Source organism: Delphinapterus leucas, unplaced genomic scaffold (assembly GCF_059928025.1).
Source record: "Delphinapterus leucas isolate spDelLeu-1000000601 "Yukka" unplaced genomic scaffold, BTC_Dleu_Yukka2 spDelLeu_asBTCV2_sq25, whole genome shotgun sequence".
Classification (NCBI taxonomy): Eukaryota; Metazoa; Chordata; class Mammalia; order Artiodactyla; family Monodontidae; genus Delphinapterus; species Delphinapterus leucas.
In genome coordinates this window covers 7,219,909-7,245,602 of record NW_028322234.1, presented here as the reverse complement: position 1 = coordinate 7,245,602, position 25,694 = coordinate 7,219,909, and the positions used below count along the sequence as shown (strand labels likewise).

General features: G+C 55.6%; 1 protein-coding gene across 1 annotated transcript; it reads right to left on the bottom strand.

The window, feature by feature from the left end:
* Positions 1–687: 687 nt before the first annotated feature.
* Positions 688–25,235, bottom strand: KCNN1 (potassium calcium-activated channel subfamily N member 1). The gene is made up of 9 exons (XM_022558794.2): positions 25,063–25,235; positions 20,171–20,653; positions 19,386–19,481; positions 16,701–17,119; positions 13,616–13,757; positions 9,574–9,684; positions 8,877–9,004; positions 4,245–4,314; positions 688–1,516 (listed from the first exon to the last, which is right to left on the bottom strand). Exons 1-9 carry the CDS (start codon positions 25,228–25,230, stop codon positions 1,262–1,264), a joined length of 1,872 nt encoding a protein of 623 aa, XP_022414502.2. The 5' UTR covers positions 25,231–25,235; the 3' UTR covers positions 688–1,261.
* Between the last annotated feature and the right edge of the window lie 459 nt (positions 25,236–25,694).

Sequence of the window (25,694 nt, the reverse complement as noted above, 5' to 3'; positions counted from 1 at the left end):
CCGGTGTCAGAGTCAGGACTCGAACTCACATCTGACCACAGCCCACTGACACCTCCCCAGACCCCTCCTGCTCTTGTGCCCCACCTATCACTTCCAGCCAGGTGGCCCATGGCCTTATCGGAGGCTGCCAGAGCCTGGCTCTCAGCTGGACCCAGATTAGCCTCCCTCTCCACCCAGGGCCCAGCATCTGCCTGCCTCCCCCACCTGACTCCAGCACTCCGAGCCCAAGGCCTGGAGGGACCCTTTGATTCTGCTTATGTCTAGAACCTTTCCCTCCATCCTGCCCCAGAGGGGCCCCTCAAACCCCAGGATCACACCACTCCCCTCCCCATGGAGTGCCTTCCACCAAGTCCATTCTTCCCTTTGGCCTATGGACCCCTAAGTTTAAATCCTGGCTCACCCCTCTCTCCTCACTCTGTAGCCCCAGGCAGGTGGCTTGACTCCTCTGAGTCTCCCCATCCTACCCTGGTCAGGTTCTGGTGAAGAGTCAGTGTGATAATTTACATTACATTGCCTGCATACAGCAGGTGCTCAATCCATGTCCGCCGAAGACTGAATGGCCCTCCTCACTCATGTCACTTCCCCCACTGGACCATGACCCACAGCTCCGCTGGCCCCTAGTGGGTGCTCCAGCAAAACCAGCTGGAAGGAAGTCCTGACTTTCTGCTGCCTCCTGTAGGCCAGGGCTGGGCCATGCTCTCTGCAGGTCCCTCAATCGGTGTCAGGTGGGACCAGCGCAGATGTCCTCAGGGAGGTGTCTCTGATTGAGTTCAGGCCCGGGAGACAAGCTGCCTAGGACGGGGATGGGGATGGGCTCACCTTGACCCCACATCTGGTCTGGAACCCCAGGGCCGGGTATCTACTCCCCATGTTGTGATTATGAGTGTCCCCCAGCCACGCACAACAGGCAGCAAGTGGGTGGGTCCTGCTTTATTTGGAACTGGCAAGGACCCCTCTCCTGGCTGCTCCGCACCCACCGGGAGCCTGGGGAGAGCCGGGGGTTGGGGGTGGCAGAGGACCAGAGGAAGCTCCAGGCTCTCCCAGCTCCAATCAGGGAGGAAGCCAGTGGTGGCCTGCCCCTGCCCTGCCGTATGGCCCTGCCCTCTGCCCGGACAGTCTGGCAGGCCCCAGTCCAATCAGCCCAACTTGGTTTCAGCTCCTTGAACTCCAAGAGGCGCCACTGTACAGGGCTTCTTGGCTGGCGTGGAGGTGGCGGCCACACGATGGCCAAGATTGAGGAGTCTGGTGGCAGGCAGAGCCGTCACCCACAGTCTGAAGGGGCCGTGGGTGGCCGCCGGTGTGGGGGACTCCGAGCCACCTGGTCCAGTGGGCCGGAGCCAGGCCGGGGAGGCAGGGGTGGTGGAGGCGGGCGTATGGCTTGGGCGATGAGGCCCGGCAAGGCCTGCAGGGAGACACCCAATGCATCCAGGCGGCTTTCAAGGGCAGCCAGGCGGGCCTCAAGCTCCTCGTGCTGGGCGTGCAGCTCGGACATGAGGTTGTACATGACATTCTGGGTCTGTCAGAGACAGGGAGGGTGGGAGAGAGGAGAGGCCAGGTGAGAGAGAGGGAGGGGTGGTTGCAGAGAGATGGCAGACCAGCCCCGGTTGGGTGGCGGCCCAAGTGAGGAGCAACTGTGAGCGCACCCCCAGACCAGCCAAAGGCATCTTGCTGGGCCCCAGGGAGCGGTGGGAGAATAGGCGAGGGGAGCGGAGACACAGGTCTTGAGTGCCAGGCTCGGAGCCAGCAGACCAGGGGAAGGTCAAGGGAGGTCTTGGGGCCCAGCGGATGTGACCAGAGTTGCCATGAGGGGATGAACTAGCTGCATGGCCTGTAAAGCCAGAGGGTGGTCTTGGGTGATTCTGGACTGGTGTTGCTCCAGGCTGGGGACACGGTCGAGGGGGAGGAGGCTTGGTTGTGAACTATCCCCTGCTTTCCACATTCGACTGGGGAGGGGATAGAAGTCTGGGGGGGGGAGAGGTGACCACCCCAAGAATCTGACCCTATCACAGACCGGGCAACACGACAGGCACAACAATTACATTACAGCAGGTGGTGGGGCATCCCTGCCGCCTCGACTGCTCCCCACAACCCAGCAAGCAGGGGCTGGTTCTGCCACAGTCCAGATGGGCCCGGGAGTCGCAGTGGGAGTGGGTAGGCGGGACACGCAGAACAGCCCTAGTTGCAAATGCCGCTCTAACCACCAGGTGGCGCTAGATCACCGTTCCGAGTCTCGGCCCAGCTCCGCGCAGTCTAGACCCCCAGACGGACCGCAGCTCACCGCCCGTCCTGGGCCTCAGATGCGAGGGCTGAAGGGTCTGTGCCACACCCTACCCCACCCCAACCTCTCGATCGGTGGGAGGGAGGCAGGTCATCCACCCCACAGCTCCTTCTTTCCGCACTGTACTTGCAGCCTCTCCCTTCCGGTCCGAAAGCCTTTACCTGAGCCCTGCCTTCCACCCTTTCCTGTTACTGGTAGGCCAACCCCATCCAAGGATGAACAAATGCCTCTGCCCGCTTCCCCCCACCCCACCCCCGCAGGGCTGCAGACCCTCACCCCAGCCCGCCTCAAGGGGTCACACAGTCCCCCGGGGCCAGAGAGTAACATCTGGAGGCATCCAGCCCTTGGATGGTTCTTTTTGGCCCTCTCTGAGGTTTAAACTTTTATTAGAATATACATTTTGTTTTTGTTGGAGAGATACAAATTAAATCAGCAACCTTGGAAAGCATTAAAATTTAATATTGGAAAACATTTTAACCTCGTTAAATTAAAAAAAATTAGAAACCCTATAATCCAATCCAGTGAAAGGCTTATTTCGAAGCCTTCATTAAATGTATTTTGAGAGGAGTATACTGCTGTAATTATAAGGTTTAAATAACTTTTATAAATTCACATTTTAATCGTCTGTACTAATGAAGGAAGTGTGATATGGATAATCCAAACTACAATATCTAGTACCTGAATTTTTCAAAGGCATTCGATATGTATTTGGAGCTGTAATCTCATATGACATCAAATTAGTTGGCCAAGGATTTCTACATGCTCTTAGGATTATGTTCTTTCTACTACCGACTGAATTATTTCTTCAGGCTTCTAGAATATGTTTTTTCCTCTGTAATGTTCCCTTTCAAATTAAGTTTATGTGGGTTAGTATTAAATTATTATTTTTTTTTATTTTTTGGCCACTCTGTGCAGCATGAGGGATCTCAGTTCCCCAACCAGGGACTGAACCCCTGCCCCCTGCAGTGGAAGCGCAGAGTCCTAACCACTGTACCTCCAGGGAAGTCCCCCGTTAGTATTTAATTAAATTGCATTGGAGCCAATTTGCAAAGTTCACACATGAACTATTTATGAAAGGGCAAAAGGGAGTTCAGAAGAGCGTGACAAATATTCTAAGAGCTTGCCCAACTGAAGTTGAGTCAGCTGACGTATCTTCTAACGGATGAATAAAAAGCGGGAAACTGGATGGGACCTGACATTAGAACCAACAAATAGATCCATTTATAACACACACCGATCTTACAGAGCTCTTGCAATCAACTTTAATTTCCTGAAAGATGTTTAATTGCTATACAAATAAGCTTTCTCCTGATGCTATAATTTGAATTTATAACCCTAGCAAAAGAAATTTGTTTTTCTCTTAGATTTTAGAGCTTGTATGTAGATGACATTTCTAAATACGAAAGTACCACTTCACCAATTTAGCCCACTAATTACATATTCTTATTAAAACTTTTTATTAGCTATTAATTAAAAATGTAAAACAGCTGCCAAAAAAAAAAGGCTGACAAAAATTGGGACTTCCCTGGTGGTCCAGTGGTTAAGACTCCACACTTCCACTGCAGGGGACGTGTGTTCGAACCCTGATCAGGGAACTAAGATCCCACATGCCGCATGGCGTGGCCAAGAAATTTAAAAAAAAAAAAAGGCTGATAAAACAGCTGCCAATGTTAAAAAGTAAAGATTTTACACACAGATGTAGATTTCTGGCATCACTCTAACAACTGGAGCCTCTGGTCACAGTGGACCCCTGCAGACAGGGCTCTTATTCCCTGGTGGCTGGTCCCTGCCTGCCCTGCATCACTTGCCTGGGTCACCTGTCTATACCATGGGCACCAGCCCTGTCCCTCCCTCCCTGGCAGGAGCTGGGCCTTGTCCTTTACTGAACATCCCTCATCCTCCTCTGAGGGCCTGACCAACTCCTTCTGGACCAGGGGGCTGCCCCACCTCACCCTGCCCTGCTCACCTTGGCCAGGTCTGCGAGCGTGTTGGTCTGGTCATTCAGCTTCCCTTGCTCAATCTTCACACTCCGGAGCCTGTGGGACAGGTGGGAAGGTGGGGTTGTGCAGAGGCTGCAGTGCGGTCAGGGTTCCTCCATGCACCCACCCCACCCAGAGTCACCTTGTGGGATATGCAGTGGGGGGTGAGGGGCAAGTTGGAGGTTAGCCCCCTTGCAGCCCGTTCCCTCCTGGCATGCAGGGGGCAGCAGGGCCTGGAGGGCGGTTCAGCCACCACCCACAGTGCCCACATGCACTAGCCCCCAGGAAGAGACTTACTTCTGAGCTCTGGCAGGACCCGGCGGAGCAGGGAGAAACCACAAGGCAATTTTAATCTCAGCACACCTGGGCAGCCCATGGCCAACCCTCCCACGTGCGCCACCCCAGGGCCAGGCTGGGGGCCCTGGACGGCGGAGGGGCTGCTGCCCTTGCTCTAGGGAGAGGTCCAGCCTCTGAGGGGGTGGTACCAGCCCTCAGGGATGCATCCTCCCTCTGCCCCCTCCCTCCAGCAGTGCCTCACAGCAAATGCAGCTGCCTCCAGCCCTACAGCCCCACTGTGTGCCTGCCTGTGCCAAGCTCCTGGCCCTGGAGGTGACATTTAGTCCAGAAAACTATGCCCATACCATTTCCCAAAGGGGAAGTCAAGGCTCAGAGGGGCAAAGCCAGTGCCCATTGGCATCCTAGCAGGATTTGCACCTGAGTCTGCCACTCAGCCTCTGAGACCCTGGCCCCCTGGACAAGCTGCCTATGGGGCTGGTGGAGGGGGCGGAGGTTGTCCTCACCCCTTCTCTCCACCCCTTCTGTAGCTAAACCAGCCCAGGGAGGCCTTTCCAGGTAGGACTCTCCTTTCCTCCTCACTAGTCCAAACTCAACCCTTGCACACCCACATGTGATAGATGCTCGGAGAGGCCCCTTGTGGCCCACCCATGCTGGGTGTTGCCAGGACCCCTGAGAGGACCCAGCCCTCGGTCTGGCGAAGTGGAGGTGGATACAGACACCCCTAGCCCTGGAAGTTGGCGGAGACTTGCTAAGGAGCCACTGACATGCCTGCCCTGGGCAAGTCATTCTTGGCATCTCTGGAACCTTCCTGTTACAGGTTGAATGGTGTCCCCCCAGAAGATATATTGAAGTCCTAACCCCCAGAACCTCAGAACGTGACCTTCTTTGGAAATAGGGTCTTTCCAAATTTAACTAGGTTAAGATAACTGGTGTCCTTATAAAAAGGGGGAAATTTGGACAGACACATACAGAGGGAGGACAATGTGAAGATACAGGGAGAACATCATATGAAGATGGGGGACTGGAGCAATGCTTCTATAAGCCAAGGAGCATCTGAGGCTACCAAAAGCTAGGAGAGAGGCCTGGAACAGATCTTCCCCTAATGCCTTCAGAGGGAGAACGGCCCTGCCGACACCTTGATTTTGGACTTCTGGCCTCCAGAGCAGTGAGATCATAAATTCTGTTTTAAACCACCCAGTTTGTGGTACTTTTGTTAAAGTAGCCCTAGGAAATGTGTATGCTTCCCAAACCTATGCTGTGTTCCTCAGTTTGTCCTCTCCAAGACCACTGTTTCCTTTTCACTGGCTGCTCATACTGCATTCCCATCATGGGGACTCTCCAGCTCAAGAAGATGCCGTGGCTCCCTCATACCTGCAGGTGGTACCTCTGGTCTCCCTGGCACTATGCTCATTCCCACCTCCCCGCCTTTGCCCAAACTGTGCACACTCCCTGGTATGCCTGCCCACCTCTCGGTTTCCTACCCAAATCCCATCCACCCTTCAGGCCCTAATTCAAACTTGCTTGATTTCATCAGCTGTTCTCATAAGGCCACTGTTTTTTTGGAGGTGTTCAGGGGGACCTAAGGGTGAGCGAGATAGTCCTTCCCCAGAACAAAGGGGGGACTGTGTACTGTCCCATACATCCTGTCACAGGTCACTCACAGAGCAGGTGCCTTCTCCACAGACCTAACTCTCCTCAATTCCTACCCTCCGACTTCTCCCAAAGAACCTTCTGGGACATCCCTTGGGGCAAGGTCCAGAGCAGAGCCATGTCTGTGTCCCCCATGCCTGGCACACCAGCTGGTGCAGGAAATGTTTGTGGAATGACCAGATGAACATATCGAGGGTGGTAATAACAACAACAACAACAGTTCCCATTTTCAGAAAATACTGTGTGACAGGCAGGTGCAGACAAATCATCTGGTCACCCCAATTGTTTGATCCACACTCCATTCCTGGAGAAGAGGCATGTCACCATTGTCTCCACGTTACAGATAAGAAAACGAAGCTTGGACTACTGTAGTCACTTGCTTAGGCCCCACAGTTAGGTGGCAGAGACTAGATTGGGACCCAGTGGTCAGTAAACAACTGTTGAAGGGTCAACAAGGAGGGCCTTGGGGTCTTATGAGGAAATAGGACTAACACCTGGGCACAGTGAAGTCAAGCAGGTGGGGCACCAACTCCTCTCCCTGCTTCATAGGTGATAGGTGAAGCAGAGGTTGGGGGTACCATGTGTTACTGACTGCTTGCTCTATGCCAGGAACTATGCCAGGCATTTCTGCACATCACTCCATTTAGACCTCCCCACAGTCCCATGAAATAGGGACTGTTATCATGAGAAATTAATCCAATCATAACAGTAAACACAATAAATGTAAATGGACTAAGCTCTCTAGCTAAAAGACAAGGATGCTAGGGGCTCAAGGAGACTTTTAGAGTGATGAATCTGTTCATTATCTTGACTGTGGGGCTAGTTTCATGGATGTACACATATGTTAACACTGATCAAACTGTACACTCTAAATAGCTACAGTTGACTGTATGTCGATTATACCTTAATAAAGCTCTTCTTTTAAAAGAGGCAAAATTATTAAATAGGATTAAAAAATTAAAGTCAAGCTGACTGAGCTTCCTCTCCCACGGCCTGATCTCGCTATGGTCACACTCCATTACCCTCTTGTGCCCCAGGAGCTGACCGCCCCAGCCACACCCTGGGGTCTCCCTACAATAAGCTTCCCGGCTCTACTGCTCACACCAGGGTTCTCTGCGCTGCCTCTCATCTCTGTTCCCTATGGGTGACTTGGTTGCCTTCCTGTTGTGCTAGTTCAGACCCTAACATTGTTTGCCTCGCTTTCTGGTTCATCAGCCCCTGAGTCTGGCCTGAGAGTTCTTGGGGCAGGGATCCATCTGATTTTCCTAGGGAAGCCCAATTGTGAATGAGGTTTTCCAGGATGTAAGAGCTGGGAATGCATGGGCCCATTCTGAAAAGTGCTTAAAAACACATTTTTTTTCTCTTTTAAATCAGCTACTATGTGACTCAACTGTAATTTATATGTGAGTGCCCAATCCCACAAGATTTGGAACTGTTTAAATTCTAGACTGTGTACTGTCCCATACATCCTATATGTAGCTACTGAGCATTGAAATGTGGCTGGTCTGAATAAAAACAGGCTGTAAGTGTAAAATACATACCGGACTGCAAAGATTTAGTATAAAAAACTTTCTAAAATATCTAATTAATGATTTTTATATTAATCACATATTAAAATGATAACATTTTGGATATATTAGATTGAATAAATATATTAAAATTAATTTCAACTTTTAAATTATGTATGTGGTTCACATATTTCTTGTGGACAGTGATTGGCATACTATGGTCTATAGGCCAAATCTGGACAGCTGTTTGCTTTGGAAAATAAAGCTTTATCAGAGCATAATTACACCCATTCATCCTTGCTGTCTTCCTGCTACAGCAGCAGAGTTGAGTAGCTGTGACAGAGACATTTTGGCCCACAAAGACTGAAATAATTAACATCTGGCCCTTTACAGAAAAAGTCTGCCAACTCTGGCTGCACATCGGACTCACCTGAGGAACTTAAACTTGAGCTCAGGCTGTATCCCAGACTCTACTGTAACTGGTGTTGGGTATGGCCTGTGGGATTTTATTTTATTTTTTAAAAATTTTCAGCCACGCTGTGCGGCTTCTGAGATCTTAGTTCCCCAACCAGGAATCAAACCAGCACCCTCAGCAGTGAAAGCGTGGAGTCCTAACCACTGGACCACCAGGGAATTCCCAGCCTGTGGGATTTTAAAAAGCACCCCCACGTGACTCCAATGAGCAGCCAAGATCAGAACCACTTGATTAAATAATTCTCAGGAAAAAGGGACAACAGAGAAAATTAAGTAATCTCTAATTATCCCACATGATCACATGAATCAGGCCACAGATTTAATTCTGAGCTTCCTGGAAGCCAAAGCAAAAAGGGGAAATTGCTTCAGTGTCCAAGGGGAGAGTCGTTTTGGCTATTCCAGAGAATAAAATATGCTACCTGCCACTATGTTGGGTGGTTTGCATGATTTATCAGAGGTGACTGTTCTGGACAAGTGCTGGGTCCATCACCTGCCTCCCTCCGACCAACCCACTATCCCACCCAGCACAGAAGCTGCAGGCCCCAACCAACTGACCACCTGGCATGGGAACGGCCATGATGTGGCCATGACGAGCTGTCTGGCCTAGTCTGCAGCCTCCTCCCCGGGGGCCAGGGCTGCCTCCGTGCCAGGTGGACACAGAAATGCAAGTGGGAAAGGTGTTGGACTTACTGATGGATGGCTTGGAGGAACTTACGCTGGTGTTTCCGAACCCGGGCGTGGTCTGGCTTTTTCACCAGCCTGGTGTGTTTGTAGATGAGCCACGTCTCCCTGAGAACGTTAGCAGCGGCGTTTTTTACCTGAGGCCAGAGAAAGAACAGTTCCTTAGAGTAGCACGAAACTATGGAAGGCTCTGGAAACCTCCAGAAACTCCTGGAAATGCCCCTCTGGGGTCCTGGGACTGTAGGTCAGGACCATGTTTACACATCCACATCTGTGCTGTGTGTGTGCACGCGTGTGTCTGCCTAACACACATCACTCACCATGGGCCAGACCCTTTCTATACAACTTGCAAATGTTAACTCAGTGGATCTACACACGCCGGTATCTCTCTCATTTTATATGTGAGGAAACAGAGGCACAGAGAAGCTGACCTGCTGAGTTCATCCGGCTTATAAATTGCATCTGGTTGCCTCACCACGAATCCCTGACTCTTGCTGAGGGGCCCGTGACTGGGCTGTGACTGGGCACAGAAGTGGACACCTGTGCACAGCTTAAGGGTGTTCACATGGTGGTACAGCCCAGGGCAGTCTGGGCACACACAGGCAGCGCGGCATGACCCGTGGGCATGTGTGCAGAAGTAAGGTGAGGAGGGTCTGCCCTTGAGGACCAGAAGGCAAAGTGGCTGTGATGGGGCTGGCGTCCTTACCCGCTTGGTGAGCTGAGTGTCCATCATGAAGTTGTGCACGTGTTTCTCTGCCTTGGTGAGCTCCAGCTTCCGGGCCACCACAGCCACCACGAGCGCCGTGCAGCCAGCCCCCTGCATGAAGAGGGCGAGGGGGCATGTCAGGGTCCACCTCGTATGGGTTCCAAGTAGGATACCCTCCTTCCTCCAGGAAGCCCTCCTGGTTCCTCCCCCTCACATTTGCCCTCCAAACCTGCAGGGTTGGCAAATCCCATCTTCTGAGTTCACTGACTCCCAACCCCACTAGCTTAATATCCATCAAACGTCCAGGGAGCCTATGCCATAAATTAGTTCATTTGATCCCCAACAACCGCGGGAGGTAGGACCGCTCTTATCCCCATTGGGCAGAGGGGGAAAGTGAGGCTCGGAGATAAGAAAAAGCACAAGAAACAGGCAGGATCTGCATGTACATTTGGGGCTGAGGCCCACGGAGGTGGGAGGATTTGGAAGCATTTCCATCCAGACTTTGGGGTCTGGATGATGGGGACAGAGACCCGGCTGACATGTTGCTGACCAGTAATGGGGGCGGATTCTGCTGGTAGGGTCAGAAGGGTGGCGAGAAAGAAGGGTCAGGCCAGCTGCCTGCAGTGGGGCATTTGCAGGAGGAAAGAGGCAAAGTATTGGTCCCAGGATGCGGGGAAGTAAAGGGAGGGGACATCTCCCCCGTCATGGGTTCCCTGCTCTAGCAACCACCCTCCCCATTATGTTCTGAATGGCAGCCAGTCCCCCAGCTAGGGAAAGAGGCCAGAGAGGACTTGCTTGTCCACTTGGGGGCCACTTGAGAGACAGAAGGGCAGGAGTGAGGACCCGAGGGGGAGGGCAAGGCTGAGAGGTAGGGGTGGGGGGCAGTGAAAAGTGATGCAGAAGGAGGGCGGGAAGGGGGACCTTCTGCCACTGAGAATCAGGAGACGGGGAGCCCAGGACATCCAGGCGTCATCAGCCCCAGGAGTGGTGTGGAGCAGGTGGCAGGGGCCAATGAGGGGGGCCAGAAGGTGGCTCCCCACCTGCGCTGGAGGCTGTCTTTGGCACCGCATCCACCTGCTGCTTCCTCCTGCAGCTACTGCATACAGGATGGAAGGAAGGAAGAGACCTGGGCTTAGCCTCTGAGGGCCAGGGGAGTGGCTAGTTTTTCTTCCGGATGGAAGGAAACATTTATGGGGAAGGGTGGGCACAAAGTCGCCCCCTGAGGAGACCCCATCATGCGTTCCTGGCCAGGACGAAGGTCTTGGGAAGACTCAGGAGTCTGTGTTCAAGAAAAGCCCTGTCAACTGGGGCAAAGAAACATACTGGAAACCTCCATGTGGAATACTATTCCCCCAGGAAAAGGATCAGCCAATGACTCCACACAATAGCATGGATGCCACGTCCGGCAAAAGACACTGAGTTCAGAGGAGGCCATGCTGGGATGCCTTGAAGTTCAAGAATGAGCAAATGTGTGCTTTATAAGCTATTGGAAGGGGGTGAGTCCGTGGGGCAGAGACTGGGAGGGGACACACTTGGGCAAAGGTAGAAGAGGAGAGGTCTAACAGAAGAATTTGAAGGTGGCTTAAAAGACCAATGTGTGGGGAATTCCCTGGTGGTCCAGTGGTTACCTCTGCGCTGTCACTGCCGAGGGCCCGGGTTCGACCCTTGGTCAGGGAACTAAGATGCCACAAGCCATGCGGTGTGGCCAAAAAGAGAGAGAGAGAGAGAGAGAGAGAGAAAGACCAATGTGTGGCTTCGTGTGATACCTGGCTGTGTGGTGACAGAGAAAAGCAAAAAACATCCCTGGGTGTAAACATTCCTGCACGTGCCGGGGGCGAGGGCCTGGAATGAGCCACAGGGTAAACACGGAACTAATTTTCTGGAAGGAGCCTCATCCCAGAGAAGAGAACATGGCTTTTCTGTTTCGCTGCAGGTTTTCTGGGTTTAAAGCCATCATCTTATCTGAGAGCTCTTCTTTTTTCGTTTGTAAAGTTCATTTGCCGGGGATGGGGGTAGGGGAGTGGATTGTGGCCGATCTTTAGTTTTTTTCCCTTCCAATCTCACAAAATAACGTAAGCAAACAGGCATAATGCCTTTTAACTGAGAGAGGGTCTAGGTCAGCTTGTCCAGGAGAAGCGAGGCCCCGGTGGGGGCCAGAGGAGGACGTGGACCCCCAGCTTGTGTCCAAAGAGGAGGGGACAAGAGGTGAAGAGGGGAGAGAGCCACGGGCCTCGGGAGATGGTGACAACAGGGTCAGTCTACATTCAGTGAAGGGGGCTGGGAGGAGCCAATGGAAAGACAGCGCTTCCCTCTGCAGGAGGAAAGGAAACCATGGTGGGGATGGCCTAGTACTTTTCTTTTTTTTTTTTTGCGGTACGTAGGCCTCTCACTGTTGCAGCCTCTCCCGTTGCGGAGCACAGGCTCCGGACGCGCAGGCTCAGCGGCCATGGCTCACGGGCCCAGCCGCTCGGCGGCATGTGGGATCTTTCCGGACCGGGGCACGAACCTGTGTCCCCTGCATGGGCAGGCGGACTCTCAACCACTGCGCCACCAGGGAAGCCCAGCAATAGTACTTTTGCAAGAACAAAAGCATCTCTCTATGAAGAAAAGGAAGTGGCCTGGGACGGATGCTGGGGGGAATCGGGTTGGTTGACTTCCTTTGGCTTGTGGGTGTTCATTGATTTTTTTCACAGATTGAAACCGAGCAGGGCCCTGTGGGGCTCCTGGGCAACAGAAGCCTTTGGAACAGTTGCTAATCAGGGAAGGGAGGGGAAGGGATGCAGAGACAAGGGAGGAGCAGCCAAGAAACCATAGTGCAGCCTTGGGGCAGGTCCTGGCTCCACCTTAAAGGATGCACATAAGAGTATCTTTGAGCTCTTCTGCAGAACTAAGGCCCCCAGCAAATGGAAGATGAACTATTTGATGAACCAGTCTTCATTCCAGAGAGAAGGTCATAAGTTTGATAACCTCAAGAACCATAGAAGCTCATCAGGAAATCACCTGAGGCCAGATTAAAGGAATGCAGGCCCTGCACACACTCTGAGCCTTAGCAGCAGCTCCGTCCATGAACCATCGTATGAAACTCCTCACCAAATCCTCCCAGGTTGGGACACACAGTTTTGCGGGGCACGAGCCTGCTGTGTCCCCCTTTGCCTGGCAAAGCAATACAGCTCCTTTTTCCTACTTCACCCCAAACTCTGACTCCAAGATTTGATTCAGCACCAGTGCACAGAGGCCGAGTTTTCGGCATCAAAATGAACATGCTAGTTGGGGGCTGGGGAGAGGGGTTCCCTACTGCACGTCGAACGGTTCATAATTCAAAACATGGAAAAGCACTTGTGGAGATGCAAGAAACTTGGAGAGAAAGAAGGTTCCAGAAGGAGGGGATGGGCAGGGAACCTAATGATCAGATCAGGGTAAAGGGAAGGCACCAGACGCCAAAGTTTGCCCATACAAGCAGGCGGAATTGAGAAGTCTTTAGGGAAGAAGCGGTGCTGCCTGGGCCCACAGGAGTCACAAGAGATAAACCTTACACCCAGGGGCTCAGTGGGGTGCTCAGGACACCCCGGTAGTCAGGGAATGATGGAGAATTGGGCTGTGATGGCAGGGCTCAGAGGGTATTGACTGGGTATCCGAGGCATTCATGACTCTAGGCATTTCCTATAAATGAACGGACTCAGTCCTTGCAACAAGCAGAGGGAGTGGCGGAAACCGAGGCACAGAAGCATCAAGCCTGTTGCCCTGGATCCAAGGGCTGTGAATTAAGCACGCTGCAGAGCATAAAGGGGCAAAAATGACTCTTGGTTCAGAGTGGACCACAGCATCTGGACTGGAGAATACAGTGGAAGCTACATATCTAGGGCTGGAAGAACACAAGAGGAGATGTCCCCGGGAAGCCTGAGGGTGTCTTCTGTGTCACATCAGAGGGAAGGAGCAGGGTGGTGGAGGGGTGGGCTGACACAGGGAGGATCTCTGAACAGGTCCACCTTGAGACGGCGTGGGCTCCCCATCAGTGGGGATGTGCAAGGGCCCTCGCCCTTACCATGATGCCAGTGAGCAGGCACACGCCCTTCCCGCAGTAAGTGTGGGGCACCATGTCGCCGTAGCCGATGGAGAGGAAGGTGATGGAGATGAGCCACATGGCCCCCAGGAAGTTGCTGGTCACTTCCTGCTTGTCGTGATACCTGGGGGTTGGGGGGAGCCAGGGAGGGCCCAGTCAATCCACACTGGTCCCTCTGCTTTCATCACACCCCCAGGAAGGCAGGGCCCTGGGTCTACCTGGCTGCGTGGGGGCCTTGACTGCAGGGAGCTGATCACTCTGGAGGCTCAAAGTGTCCAGGGCACCACTATAGGGCAGGGTGGGGGGATGGTTAGTGCCAGGGGCAGCCCTGTGGTCCTCCTGAGGGTACCACAGGGCAGAGGGCAACCACTCCTTCCCAGCATCCCTTCCAACCTTCTTTCACCCGACCCCCAAGCTGCTGGTTATTGGGCAGAGAGGGGTCCACATGTGGATGACGTACATGAGCGTGCGCACATGAGGGGGCATGCACATGTGTTCACGCATGTGCACACAATCCCCCCTCCCAAAGACAGACACACAGACAGAGGCGAACACGGGTGGCCACGGGCACCAGAAGCGGCAGGAAGTAGAGGCGAGGATTCAGGTCAGACACTAGGAAGAACTTCCCCAGCCAGCAAGGTCCCAAGGAGGGAGGAGGACCCTACGGGGAGACAGGACCACACCCTGGGGTTTGGGAGTATTAGGAAAGTCAATCTGTGGAGGGCAGTTGCCCCAACCTTGGGCCTGGGGTTCTCCTGGCAGTCAGGAGGGAAGGGGCAGCTTGCATGGCACTGGGGAGAGGCTGGGACTCAACTTTTGTTATTCAGGGGGACAGACCCCAAGGCTTTGCAAGGACATGGTTTTGTCCCAATCCCAGGCTGTGTGGCCTGGGACCCTGGCCACACAGGCTATGAACTGTTTCTACCTATGGTTAGCCCAGGCTGGGGACTAAGGGATTGGTTCTCTGGGTCTGGGGATGGCTCAAGGTTCTGCTCCAGCTCAGCCCCCTACCTGCAAAGCCCCTCCAGCTCTGGGAGGTCAGGAAGCCCTTTCCAGCTGACCCCCTCCTTCCTAGGCCGCAGGGGCAGGGCAGGGGGAGCTGGCGGGTAGGGCTATTCAAGGCAGATGGGGCTGGGGTCAGGGGCTCAAGATAAGGAGGAGATGGAAACCCAAAAGGTGGGAAGGAGGGTTGGAGGCCTTCCCAGCAGGTCTGGGCTGTGAGAGTCCCTGCCCCACTGGAGGGTCGGGTGCCATTCCAGGTCCCTTCAGCCTGGACTTCCAGGCTGCTTGCTGGACAAGGGGGACCAGGGACTGAACCCCATCTTTCACTGAGGTATGTGAGCCCCAAGCTGCACCAGCTTCCACCTCTCAGGAGACCAGGGCCCCACACCCAGGAGGCAGGAGGAGTGGGGAACCCATCAGCCATCGGGGGAGGCTCCAGGCCCAGCTGGAGCTATGGTGGATGCTACAGGACCACCCAGGACCAGGGAGTGGGAGTCATGCAGGAGGTGGGGTGTGACAGAGCCACAGGGGTGGAGCGAGGCAGGCGAGAGGGCGTCAAGCGGTGTCAGAGGGCTCAGAATTTAGGATTGGCTGCCCCCCCCCGGGCCCTGCCCTATTCCCCACCCTTACCAGGCACCCCTGCAGTGACCCAGCCTGGACCCCAGGGATGCCTGATACAAGGCACCCTCTCCCACTCCCCAGATCTCAGTCCTGAGGTCTGTGGGAACTGGCACGGGGGCACATTAGGGGTCCAAGGAGCCCCTGTGTGATCCTCAGACAGTAAACCTTGATGACAGAAAGAGCTAGGCCCTCACCCCCATCAGCCCGACATCAGGCTGAGGCAGGGGTCATGGAGGGGGCGCTTGAAGGGGTGAGGACTGGGGATCTGGGGGCCGGTCCAGCCCAGAAACCTCCCAGGAAGCCCAGTCCCAGCCCCAGCTAGGCACAAGGCAGGAGAGACCCCTTCCCAGACAAGGCACCCCCATGCCCTGAGAGGTCCAGTGGGGCCCCTCCTTCTCCTGGAACCGCTGGGGGTTTCTGGAAACAATCAGGAACTAGGCCCTCAGGGATGTCCCTTTGCTCCTCAGAGCCTCAGTGTCCTCATATATAAGTCGGGTGGATGGCCCTGCACCTTCCAAGGCTGTTCAGAACAGACCCTTTATGGGGGTCTTAAAAGCTTGGATGGGTTTCTCGTTCACCCCAGACCCACTTAACTCTCCAAAGGAGCTGTCTGAACCCCTGGGGCCAGCTGCCCTGACAAGGCACCAGAGCTAAGTAAGCTCTTCTCCCCCCTTCTCCCCACCACTGCCCCGCCTTGGTGACAAGGACCCGAGGGATGCCATGTGCACATAGCCCAAGAGTGGCCTGCCTCCCGCTATCCTGGGCTTGACCCCAGACCCACCTGCCTGGCAGCACTGGGACAGTCTCTCCGCAGGGCCCTGTGGGCTCGGGGCAGGTCCCAGCCACTCGCCTCACCTCCCCACTCCCTCCCCTGGTGGCAGCTGATCTTAAATTCCTGGCGGGCAGGGCAGCTGGCAGCTCTGCACACATAGCTCGGCTGAGGGTAGGACTCACATGTTTTCCCTACAGTCCGGTGGGGCGGGCAGAGGGGAGAAGGAGAGCAGGTTAAATTGTGGGGGGGATAAGTGGATGAGGGGAGGTCCCTGTTCCTGCTGCCTCTGCCACCCTGGGCCAGAGGTTGGGCCAGTGGAGGGGCCCCTGGGGGAGGGGGAGGAGGAAGAGGGATGGGGTCCTAGAGGGGTGCGGGGTAGGGGCTGGAGGGGAGTGGGGACACAGGGCTGGAGTCCCAGGGATGAGGGAGCTGCACTTGAGGGACTGTCACTGAGGCCAGGAACTGGGTATGGGGGGGGGCGGTCACCAGGGTCAGAATCATGGGGATGGAGTGACGGCTGCGGGGAGGCCTTGGATGTCTGAAGTCGTGGGTAGGCATGGGGTTCACCAGGGTCAGAAGTCATGGGGACAGAGTGATGGCTGGGAGAGCCCTGGGGTCACTAAAGTCGTGGGTGGGCATGAGGGTCAGTGGGATCAGGGGTCAGGGGCGCACCTCTCACAGACCCGCACGGTCCAGGCGGCGATGATCCAGGAGGAGATGCTGAAGACAAGGAGCACGGTGCCCGGGCAGATGGTCATGAGTGTCTTCATGACGAAGCGCGTGTTGAAGGTGATCTTGTTGAGGGCGCCGATGCTGCGGCTGGAGGCGTCCGTGAAGATCCTGCTGTGCAGCAACATGACACGGCCCAGCAGGTAGAGACGCAGGAACATGGGCACAGACAGCAGCACGTCCACGTCGGCCTCGGCCGCTGCCGGTGCGTACGTGAAGGCTAGCCGCGCTGTCCACGTGAAGCGGTAGTGGCCGGGCACCGGGTGGATGGCGCACACGGCCAGCTCCAGGGAGATGAGGAAGACGCGCTCGCACGTCATGGCGATGCGCCAATCGTCTGCCCCGTTGTCCACCATGAACAGCTGCGGAGGTCAGGCGGGCGGGATGAGGTGGGCCTCGGACACGAGGCCAGGCCCCGGAGCAAGATCCCAGCCGAAAACCCCGTCGGCTTTTACAAGAAACACGGCCTCAGAGGCAAAACTCCCTAGTTCTCAGGGTCGGCCACAATTCAAGCTAAATGTGGCACAGATGTTTCCCCAAAAGTCAAACACAGAGTTACCAATGACCCAGCCATCTCATATAGGCGAGAGAGATGAAAATGGTCGTTCAAACACGTCCTTGCGTGCACGCAGTCACAGCAGCACTATTCACAGGCACCCAAAGTGGAAACAACCCAAGTGTCCATCAATGGATGAATGGATAAACAAAATGTGGTCCTTCCACACAATGCAACATTACTCAGCCATAAAGAGGAATGAAGCATTGACACATGCTACAATGTGGATGAACCTTGAAAACATTAAGCTGAGTGAAAGAAGGCAGTCACAAAAGGCCACCACTCGGGAACAACGAGGCAATGTTGCCACCACAGTGGGCCTGGAAGGTGGGGCGTTGAGCCAAGGAAGACCATACTCCAGCCTTCATATCTAACGGAATTTGCCTGGCTAGGTCTGAGAGAAGTGTAGGACCTGCCAGCCCTTTCTTCTTTCATATTTCTCCCTTCTGGAACGGGAATGTCTATCCTATGCTTATTCCACCATTGTATTTTGGAAGCACACAACTTGTCTAGTCACAGTTGGAGGAGAATTTTGTCTCAGGAGGAACAGTACCTCGAATCTCACCCATGTCTGATTTAGATGATATTTAAATGAGCCTTTGGACTTAGAGTTGATGCTGGAATGAGTTAAGACTTTGGGGGCTGTTGGGATGGGATGAGTGCATTTTGCATGGGAGAAGGACAAAGATTTGCAAGGTGGGCCAGAGGGTGGAGTGTTATGGACTGAACTTTGTCCCCTCAAAATTCATCCGTTGAAGCCCTAGCCCCCAGTATGACTGTATTTGGAAATAGGGCCTTTAAAGACATAATTAAGATTAAATGAGGTCATAGGAGTGGGGTCCCAATCCTACAGGACTGGTGTCATTTTTTAAGAAGAGGAAGAGATACCAGGGATGTGTGAGCACAGAGCAAAGGCCGTGTGAGGACACAATGAGAAGGTGGCCGTCTGCAAGCCAAGGAGAGAGCCTCAGGAGAAACCAGCCCTGCCAGCACCTGATCTTGGACTTCCCGCCTCCAGAACTGTGAGAGAATACATTTCTGTTGTTTAAGCCACTCAGTTGCGGTGCTACAAACACACAGTGCTTCATTCTTTTTTCATTTGGCTGAATAGTATTCCATTGTATGGATGGACCACACTCTGTTTATCCATACATCGGTCAGTGGACATTTGGGTTGTTTCCACTTTTTGGCGATTGTGAATAACGCTGCTATGAACATACGTGTACAAGTTTTTGTGTGGATGTAGGTTGTTGTGTCTCTTGGGTGTGTAACTAGGAGGTGAATTGCTGGGTCATATGGTAACTCCATGTTTATCTGTTTAAGGAACTGCCAGACTGTTGTCCACAGCTGTATCTTCAGAACTGCTTCCTTTAGTTCAGGGGTCACTGTCCCCCTCCCCCCAACCCCCAGCCAGATCAGGGACCCCTCCTGTGTGCCAGACCCTGGGTGCCCCCTGACAGGTCTACATACAGTGCAATGCAGGTAGGATTTTCCTACACCCATCTCCTGCCATACTGTGGCTCCTTGAGGTCAGGGGTCAAAGGCCAGACTCAAGAGCCACATCTGACACCTTTTGGTGTCCCCAGGCCTTGGTGCCAGCCTGCTGTGGTAACGCCTGCCTGACAAGCCCTGAACTGGGCTCTCCAGGAGCCTGACCAGGTTTTGATCAACCCCCTGAAACAGGAGAATGAACTCTCTGGCACAAGATAAATCTTTCAAAAACAGGGTCCGATGGACTAGGAAAAGGAGCCTCGTGCTACAAACACTGGACCCCCATGGCTGCAAAACCTCAGAAGACCCAGGGCTGTGAAAACAACCCACGTGCACCAGAACCCCAGCCCACCTCCTGCTCCCCCACTGTTGGTGTTCTTTACCAAAGAATCAACGAAAATTAAAATGAAGATATGCATTCCAAGGAAATTTAGAGGGATCTAAACAGTGTATCTCCACAGAAGTCCTTTTTTTTTTTTTTTTAAACTATAAAGAGGCTACTGATACTTTTATGTCTTAGAGGGCTGGGGTCCCAGGGGGCTGCGGGGAGGGGAGCTGCCCCAACCCCACTGGGCACTGACCTGGATCTCCCGGGCGTGGTAGAGGACGACCAGGCCCAGCAGGATGACGGTGGAGAGGCTGATGAGACATTTGAGTGCAAACGAGTACAGGGACTCCTGGACAAAGAGAGAGGGCGGAACAGACACTGTCAGGGCAGGCAGCCCTCCGGACCCCCCTACCTGGTCGCTTCACTCAGAAAGTGAAGCTCCGGTCCTTACTCCTCAGGCCTGGGCTGAGAGCAAGGTGGGCCCAGCACTTCGGCTTACAAGGCCTGGCTTCACATGGGTACAGCACTCTACAGTTTACAAAAACTGACCTCCTGCAGACGTAGCGCTTCCCAGTTTACAGGCTCACATGGCTCTCATCTCCCTCTGTCCTCACATCCACTTGGGGACCCACGTAACCTGGTCCTGACTGCTCTTGAAAAAGGGAAAGCTCTTTCCCTGCTGCTCGTGCAGCCCTTCTCTGGGGATCCCCCATCCCCCCGCCCCCCCCCCTCCCCAGCTTGACCTTGGGAGGCAGCCCCATCCCCACCTTCAGCCAAGGTGCAGCCCCTTGTTGCAGGGCAGAGGGAAGGGGCTGGAGGCTTCTGGGCCCACCTGCAGCCTTCCTGCTGCCCCCACGGGGTGGACACAACAGGAGGCCCAGGGGCCCCCACCTTCCCACCTCCAGGGACCCCTCAGCATCCCCCACCCCCCTCTCCTAGGGCTGATGTGGCCCCCCACCCCGTGCCCAAGGGGTCTCAGGGAGCCCAGTGGGACCAGCAGGGCCTCCTTGGGGTGCCAGGGGGAAGGGCCACACCTACCTTGCTGTAGACCCCCCAGGACAGCTCCGTCTCCGTCACCATGACAACAATGCCGAACATGCCGAAGATGAGAGCGTAGTCACTGAGACGCTTCCGCTTCTCAAAGAGCGCCCGCCGGTGGCCCAGACGGTGGCCAACGCTGGGGGGCTTTCCGGAGCCCCTCTGCCTACCCGCCTCATCCTCCTCCTCATCTTCCTCTTCTTCCTGGTCCTGGGGCTGCCCCCGGGGGCTGCTGGGCGAGGGCTGGGCCGGCTCACTCTTGGCTACCACCACCTGGATGCCTGGGCCATTTGGAGGCTGAGGCGGGTGGCCGGCCTCGGGGTCCGGAGGGTCTCGGCCCAGGGCACCCAGCCCGCCACCCAGTGGCCGTCCCCCGAAGCCATTGTGTCTGTGGCTGTTCATGACTATGTGGGTGCTGGGGTTGGGCTTGCTGCCGGCCGCCCGGGGCCCGGCATGGCTCAGCAACTGGGCTCCCGCGCTGACCTGCAGGGCATGGGGGACACGGTCGTGTCAGGGCCTCAGCAACGGACCAGAGGGCTACAGACCCCACCCCAGCACATTCTGAGGCTGGAGAGGCCAGGAACCGACTGCGGCTGACACGTGGATTGGCCACTCCAGAAACCTGCCTATGTCCCTCGTCTGCTCCAAACCTCCCCATGGCTCTCCAGTGCCATTGTATAAAAACTCAACTTCTCACTGTGTCCAGGAGGCCTCTGTGGTCTGGCTCCCACCCACTTTATCCTTCTCACTTTCCCCAGAGTCACTCCCTTCCAGCCACAGTGGCCTACCCATTACCAGATCCCGGCAAGCTTCGTCCTGCCTCAGGGCCTTTGCACCTGCTGTGCCCTCTGCCTGGAACACCCTCCTACCAGACCTTTGCCCACTGACTTTTCTGTGTCTCCAGGTACCTAGAACAATGCCTAGCACACAGATGGCATTCAATAAACACTTCTGAATGCCTCAAGATGGAATCTGCTGGCTGGTTTGCCTGGGAGGACTAGAGGCCGTGTAAATGAGCAGCTGGGAGGTGGTTCCAATCCAGGCTTGTCTCCTTCTGACCTTCAGGCTCTTGGACAAGTTAATCTCACTCTACTCCAGTTCCTCCCGTAGAGCCGTCCAAAGGCCTGAACAGACTTACATAGTCACGGGATACGGTCAGGGGGAAACTGGGGACCACGGCCATGGCTATGAGACCCTCAGCTCCCTCCTGTTTAGATGGAGGGAGGTCTGTGACCTCCAAACACATTCCAGGACCAAAACAGCAATCCAGGATTTAACTCTAAGATCCCAGAATTGATGCTACAGGGTCTTGGGAGACGTGCTTGGCCCGGTCCTGTGACCTCAGGGGCCAGACTCAGTTTCCCCACCAAGGAAACTGGCTACCAAGGAGGAGACTGTCTGATCTGCCCCCTGCTCCTGCACAGGGCAGTGTCCCCTGGCGTCACATGTAAGAGCAAGGACCTTGAAGACGATGACACGCACAGGATGGGGCTGCCTGGAGTCCAATCTCCTGGGTCCCAACTTGCCAGATCCTCCCCTGCCACCCCCACCCCCAGCCCACTCTCTCACTCCCCACCCCTGCAGGCACCCCCTGCTGCCACCACAGCCTGCGTTTACTGAACACCTACTACACGCCAGGCTCTGTCCTTTGCACAGATTTTTCTCCTTAATCCTCACAACACCCCCAAGAAGAGGGTCCTGGGATTTGGCCAGTTGTACAGATGGGGAAACTGAGGTACCATGTGGTGAAGGGACCATCTCCTTACAAGGCAGATTCTGAACCAGGCTGCCTTGTGGGATTCTCCCAAGAAGCCACGCAGTGGTGGGCTGTGGGCCAAGTGTTGTCCCCTTGGAAAAGGCCAAGCTGGCATGTGCTGGGGGCCCAGGAAAGGGGGCTACGTGCACAGAGAGGACACCTCCCTGGCCCTGAAGCCATGTTCCTGGGGGTGACAGGCTCAGAAAGTGTCACATCAGGACCTGCCAAGATGAGCCATGTTGCCAGGCGGGACAGGGGTGACCTTGGCCAGGGCACTACCGCATGCACTGCAGAACCACCTGTGCCTGTGTCCGTGCCCCGCCCCAGGCAGTATCTGTCCCAGTCACTACATGTCCCCAGACGAGGGTGCCAGCACACAGTAGGAACACAAGAAACACGAGTCTTAGAATGTGTCCCACTTCCATCCATGTCACCTGTGACTTGACGCGTCACAGTTTATAAGAGCTGGCCCCATGTGGTCCCAGGACATCACAGATTATATGGGCTGATCTCCTGCAGGGCCAGCACTTCACAGTTTATAAGGCTGACCTTGGCCCTGATCTCTCTCTTCGTTCTCACAAGCACTCAGGTGCCGCTCTCCTCTGGGCTAGAGCCCCTGCTTGCCACCTGAAGGGCTGTCAGCTGCTAGGCAGGGCTAAGAGCTTGCCACCAGGACACACACAGCGGCCCCAGACCCTGCCCTCGCCCAAGACACAAGGAAACCTCAGGCACCCCTCCCATCTTCCCTCCTGAAGGTGCAGAAGGCTCCTGCCCAGGGCTTGGGGAGCAAAGGCAGGAGAGGTGGTGGCCTGGCAGTCAGGACCGGAAGCGGGTGGGAGCGGTGCAAACGACCTTCCAAAATGCACCGATGAAGATGCAATTTGGGGATGTGACTCAGCCGCCCAACACACAGGCCAAATTCGGCCGTGTTTCCGCCATGCTCCTCCTTGCCTGGCAGCCGTGTCCTAACGTGTCCTGGGCAGGGAGGGGGTGGGGTAGGGCATGTGAACAGGCGGCAGGTGGCTTCTGGGAGGGCCTTCTTAGTGCCCATGTTGTTAATGCGGACCTATTGCTTATTGCGGGCCAAGACCTTGACGAGAATTACCACATTTAATCCCTATTGCCACTCAGCAAGGCAGGTGGCATTCTTACTCCCATTCTACAGAGGGGAGACAAGGCTCAGAGAGGTTCAGTACTTTGCCCAAGGTCACACAGCCAGGAAAGGCAGGGACTAAGTTAGTGCAGTCTGGGGGCAGTGGATGGCAGGATCTGCCTGGGTCCCTCTTGATGAGTGGCTGTTTGGAAAGGGAGCCAGCCTGGCCCTGTCCTTGAGGGGCCACAGAGCTCAGAACACAGGCATGGTGACTGTTCCACCCCTCCCACGACCTCACAGGAAATGGAAGGACAGAGTGGCCTGCCTGCGATCCCACAGGAGAAGGGGGCAGCCCGTTTCTAAAGACTGGGTGGGACCCTAGGGCCCTGGGGACAAGAGACCCCACCCCTCCCCAGATTCACCTTCCCCTCCCTCAATGCAATCTGGGCCTAAAGCTGGGGTCCCCGGGACCCTCAGAGATTTCCCAAAGAACCAGAAGTCCCTGTGAAACCCCAGCCAAGGTTTGGATGTCCATGAAAGGGTGTGTTTTTCTGGGTGAAGGCCCTGGGTTCTCCAAGGAGTTCCTCTAAAAAGCAACAAACATCCTATGGGCTGCATTTGGTTTTGAGGGTTCCTGGAATTCCCCAAATTGTCTAACATGTCTGGGGCACAAGACCTCTGTTCCTTGAATGCTGGGGTGAGGGGATGAGCAAAACCCCGCCTTCGTGTCCCATCCCACGAGATGCTGTGGGAAACCTGTAGGCCGAGCAGGGCCGGGGGGACCCAGGAGGGCTCTTGAGGAGTGGGCGAAGGTGTGCAGAGAGCAGGGAGCAAGGAGGCCGACTCCTCTGAACTGTCCCACCCAACAGGAAGAGAAAGAAAATGGCCAGACCCGAAAGGCCCTCGAGTGAACTCTTTCACAAATGATGGGTTGATTGCAGAGGGACCTTTGGGTGTCCCAGCCAGGACGAAGTCACTGCCACTTCCTCATTTACCTCTTTAGTAAAGGGGCGTCTCGGTGCCATCCCAGCAGGGTCAGTGGCCACAATGGAGTGAGATCTCATGTGGAAAATGCTTAGCATTCAGCCATGGGTACGTCTGTTGTGGTGACACTACCGAACACTGTGATCTGTCCTTCAGAGCTGGACCAGGAGAACGTGACCCCTGCCCATCAGTCTCCAAGGCAGAGCCTCCTTGGGGCAAATGCCCACCCCATTGCTCCCAGGAATCATGGCCAGAGCAGAACATGGTAGAACCTTCCAGGATATGTGGGTGAATTGTGGGTTGTGTGTCCCTGCGGAGGGTGGGGTAGGACCCCAGGACACACCTCCACCAGCACTCTTGGGGCCATAGCTCTGCAGGGTGGACAGGATCTGTTCGTCCTTCCAACCCCATGGGCTGCCCGACAGTGGGTGCAGCAAGTCGTTGGCTGACTGCCCCATCCCTTAGGCATTCCCCCCATCACCACCCGTCAGGAACCTGCCAGCAGCCAACAGGGTGCAATTAGCCTGCCCTAGCCTGCTGTCCCCAGTGCCCTCCACTCTGATGCATCTCCATTAGCATCTCTGGCTCACCCCCAGCCTTCAGCACTCACATTTGTGGCCCCACCCTCCAGGACAGCCCAAGCAGTGCACTGTGCTGGGTACCCAACCTCTGTCCAGGGAGAGCTGGGGGACCCGGCTTTCCGACCCCTGCCGTGCTGCCCCTAATGGCTGGATACAGGGGCCAGTGGTGAGGGTCTCCTTCCTCCCATTACCATGTCAGTCCTGGGTCACTGCCTCCACCCCGAGAGCTCCCCCACCGTATCTATGGAGTTTAGAGACTCACTGCTCTGCCCCCGCCAAAGTGAACCCAGTACCCTCCCCCTCCAGGATGGGGGTCCGTGAATCTTTACTCACTCGGGCAGTGCACATACACACATCCCCCCCGTCGCCGTATCCCCTGGGTTGCGGACCCCACGGAAACCCTCCTAGCCCCTGCCCAAAACCGCATCTCACTCCGGGACATGCCGCCCTGGGTGCCCCTGCCCATCCCACTCAGTACCTGCGGGACTCGTCTTGGACAGGCGGACGAGGCTGGAGGGGAGAGGGTCCCGCGCGGCCGCGGACCCCCAGGCAGGGGCCGGGGCCGGGGTCGCGGGCGGGGCGGGCAGCAGCGGGCGGGCGCGAGGCCCCGGGGCGGTGGGGCCGGGGGCGGTGGCAGCGTGCGCATCCCCCGCCGCCCTGCCCACGGGCCCGGCCGGGGGTCGAGCGCCCGCCCGGGCAGGGAGAGGAGGGGGCGGTGCGACGCCGGCGGCGCAGCCGATTGGCCGAGCCCGGGTTGGCACCGCCCCCGGCGACCCCGCAAGCCCCGCCTCTATTTAAAGATCCCTCATTTCCCCGCTTCCCCCTTCGCTCCCCAGCGAGCTGCTGCTCCTCAAACTCACCCTTGCCCCGCGCCGTGGAGAGGACCTTAGCGAAGCGAAAACTCCCGACCTCGACAGCCTTTGAGAACTAACCACTCCTTTTCCAAAATCAGGTCCCCAAACTCCAGCCACCTCTCAACATTTGCGCGCCTGGGGGCTGATCACACCACGCACTTGCTGAGGGGACAACTTTGCAAAGTGACTGGACATCTCCCTCCTGAAATGACCTCATCAAAGTCCTCTCCGTGTGGGGGAGTCTTGGGGTGGGAAG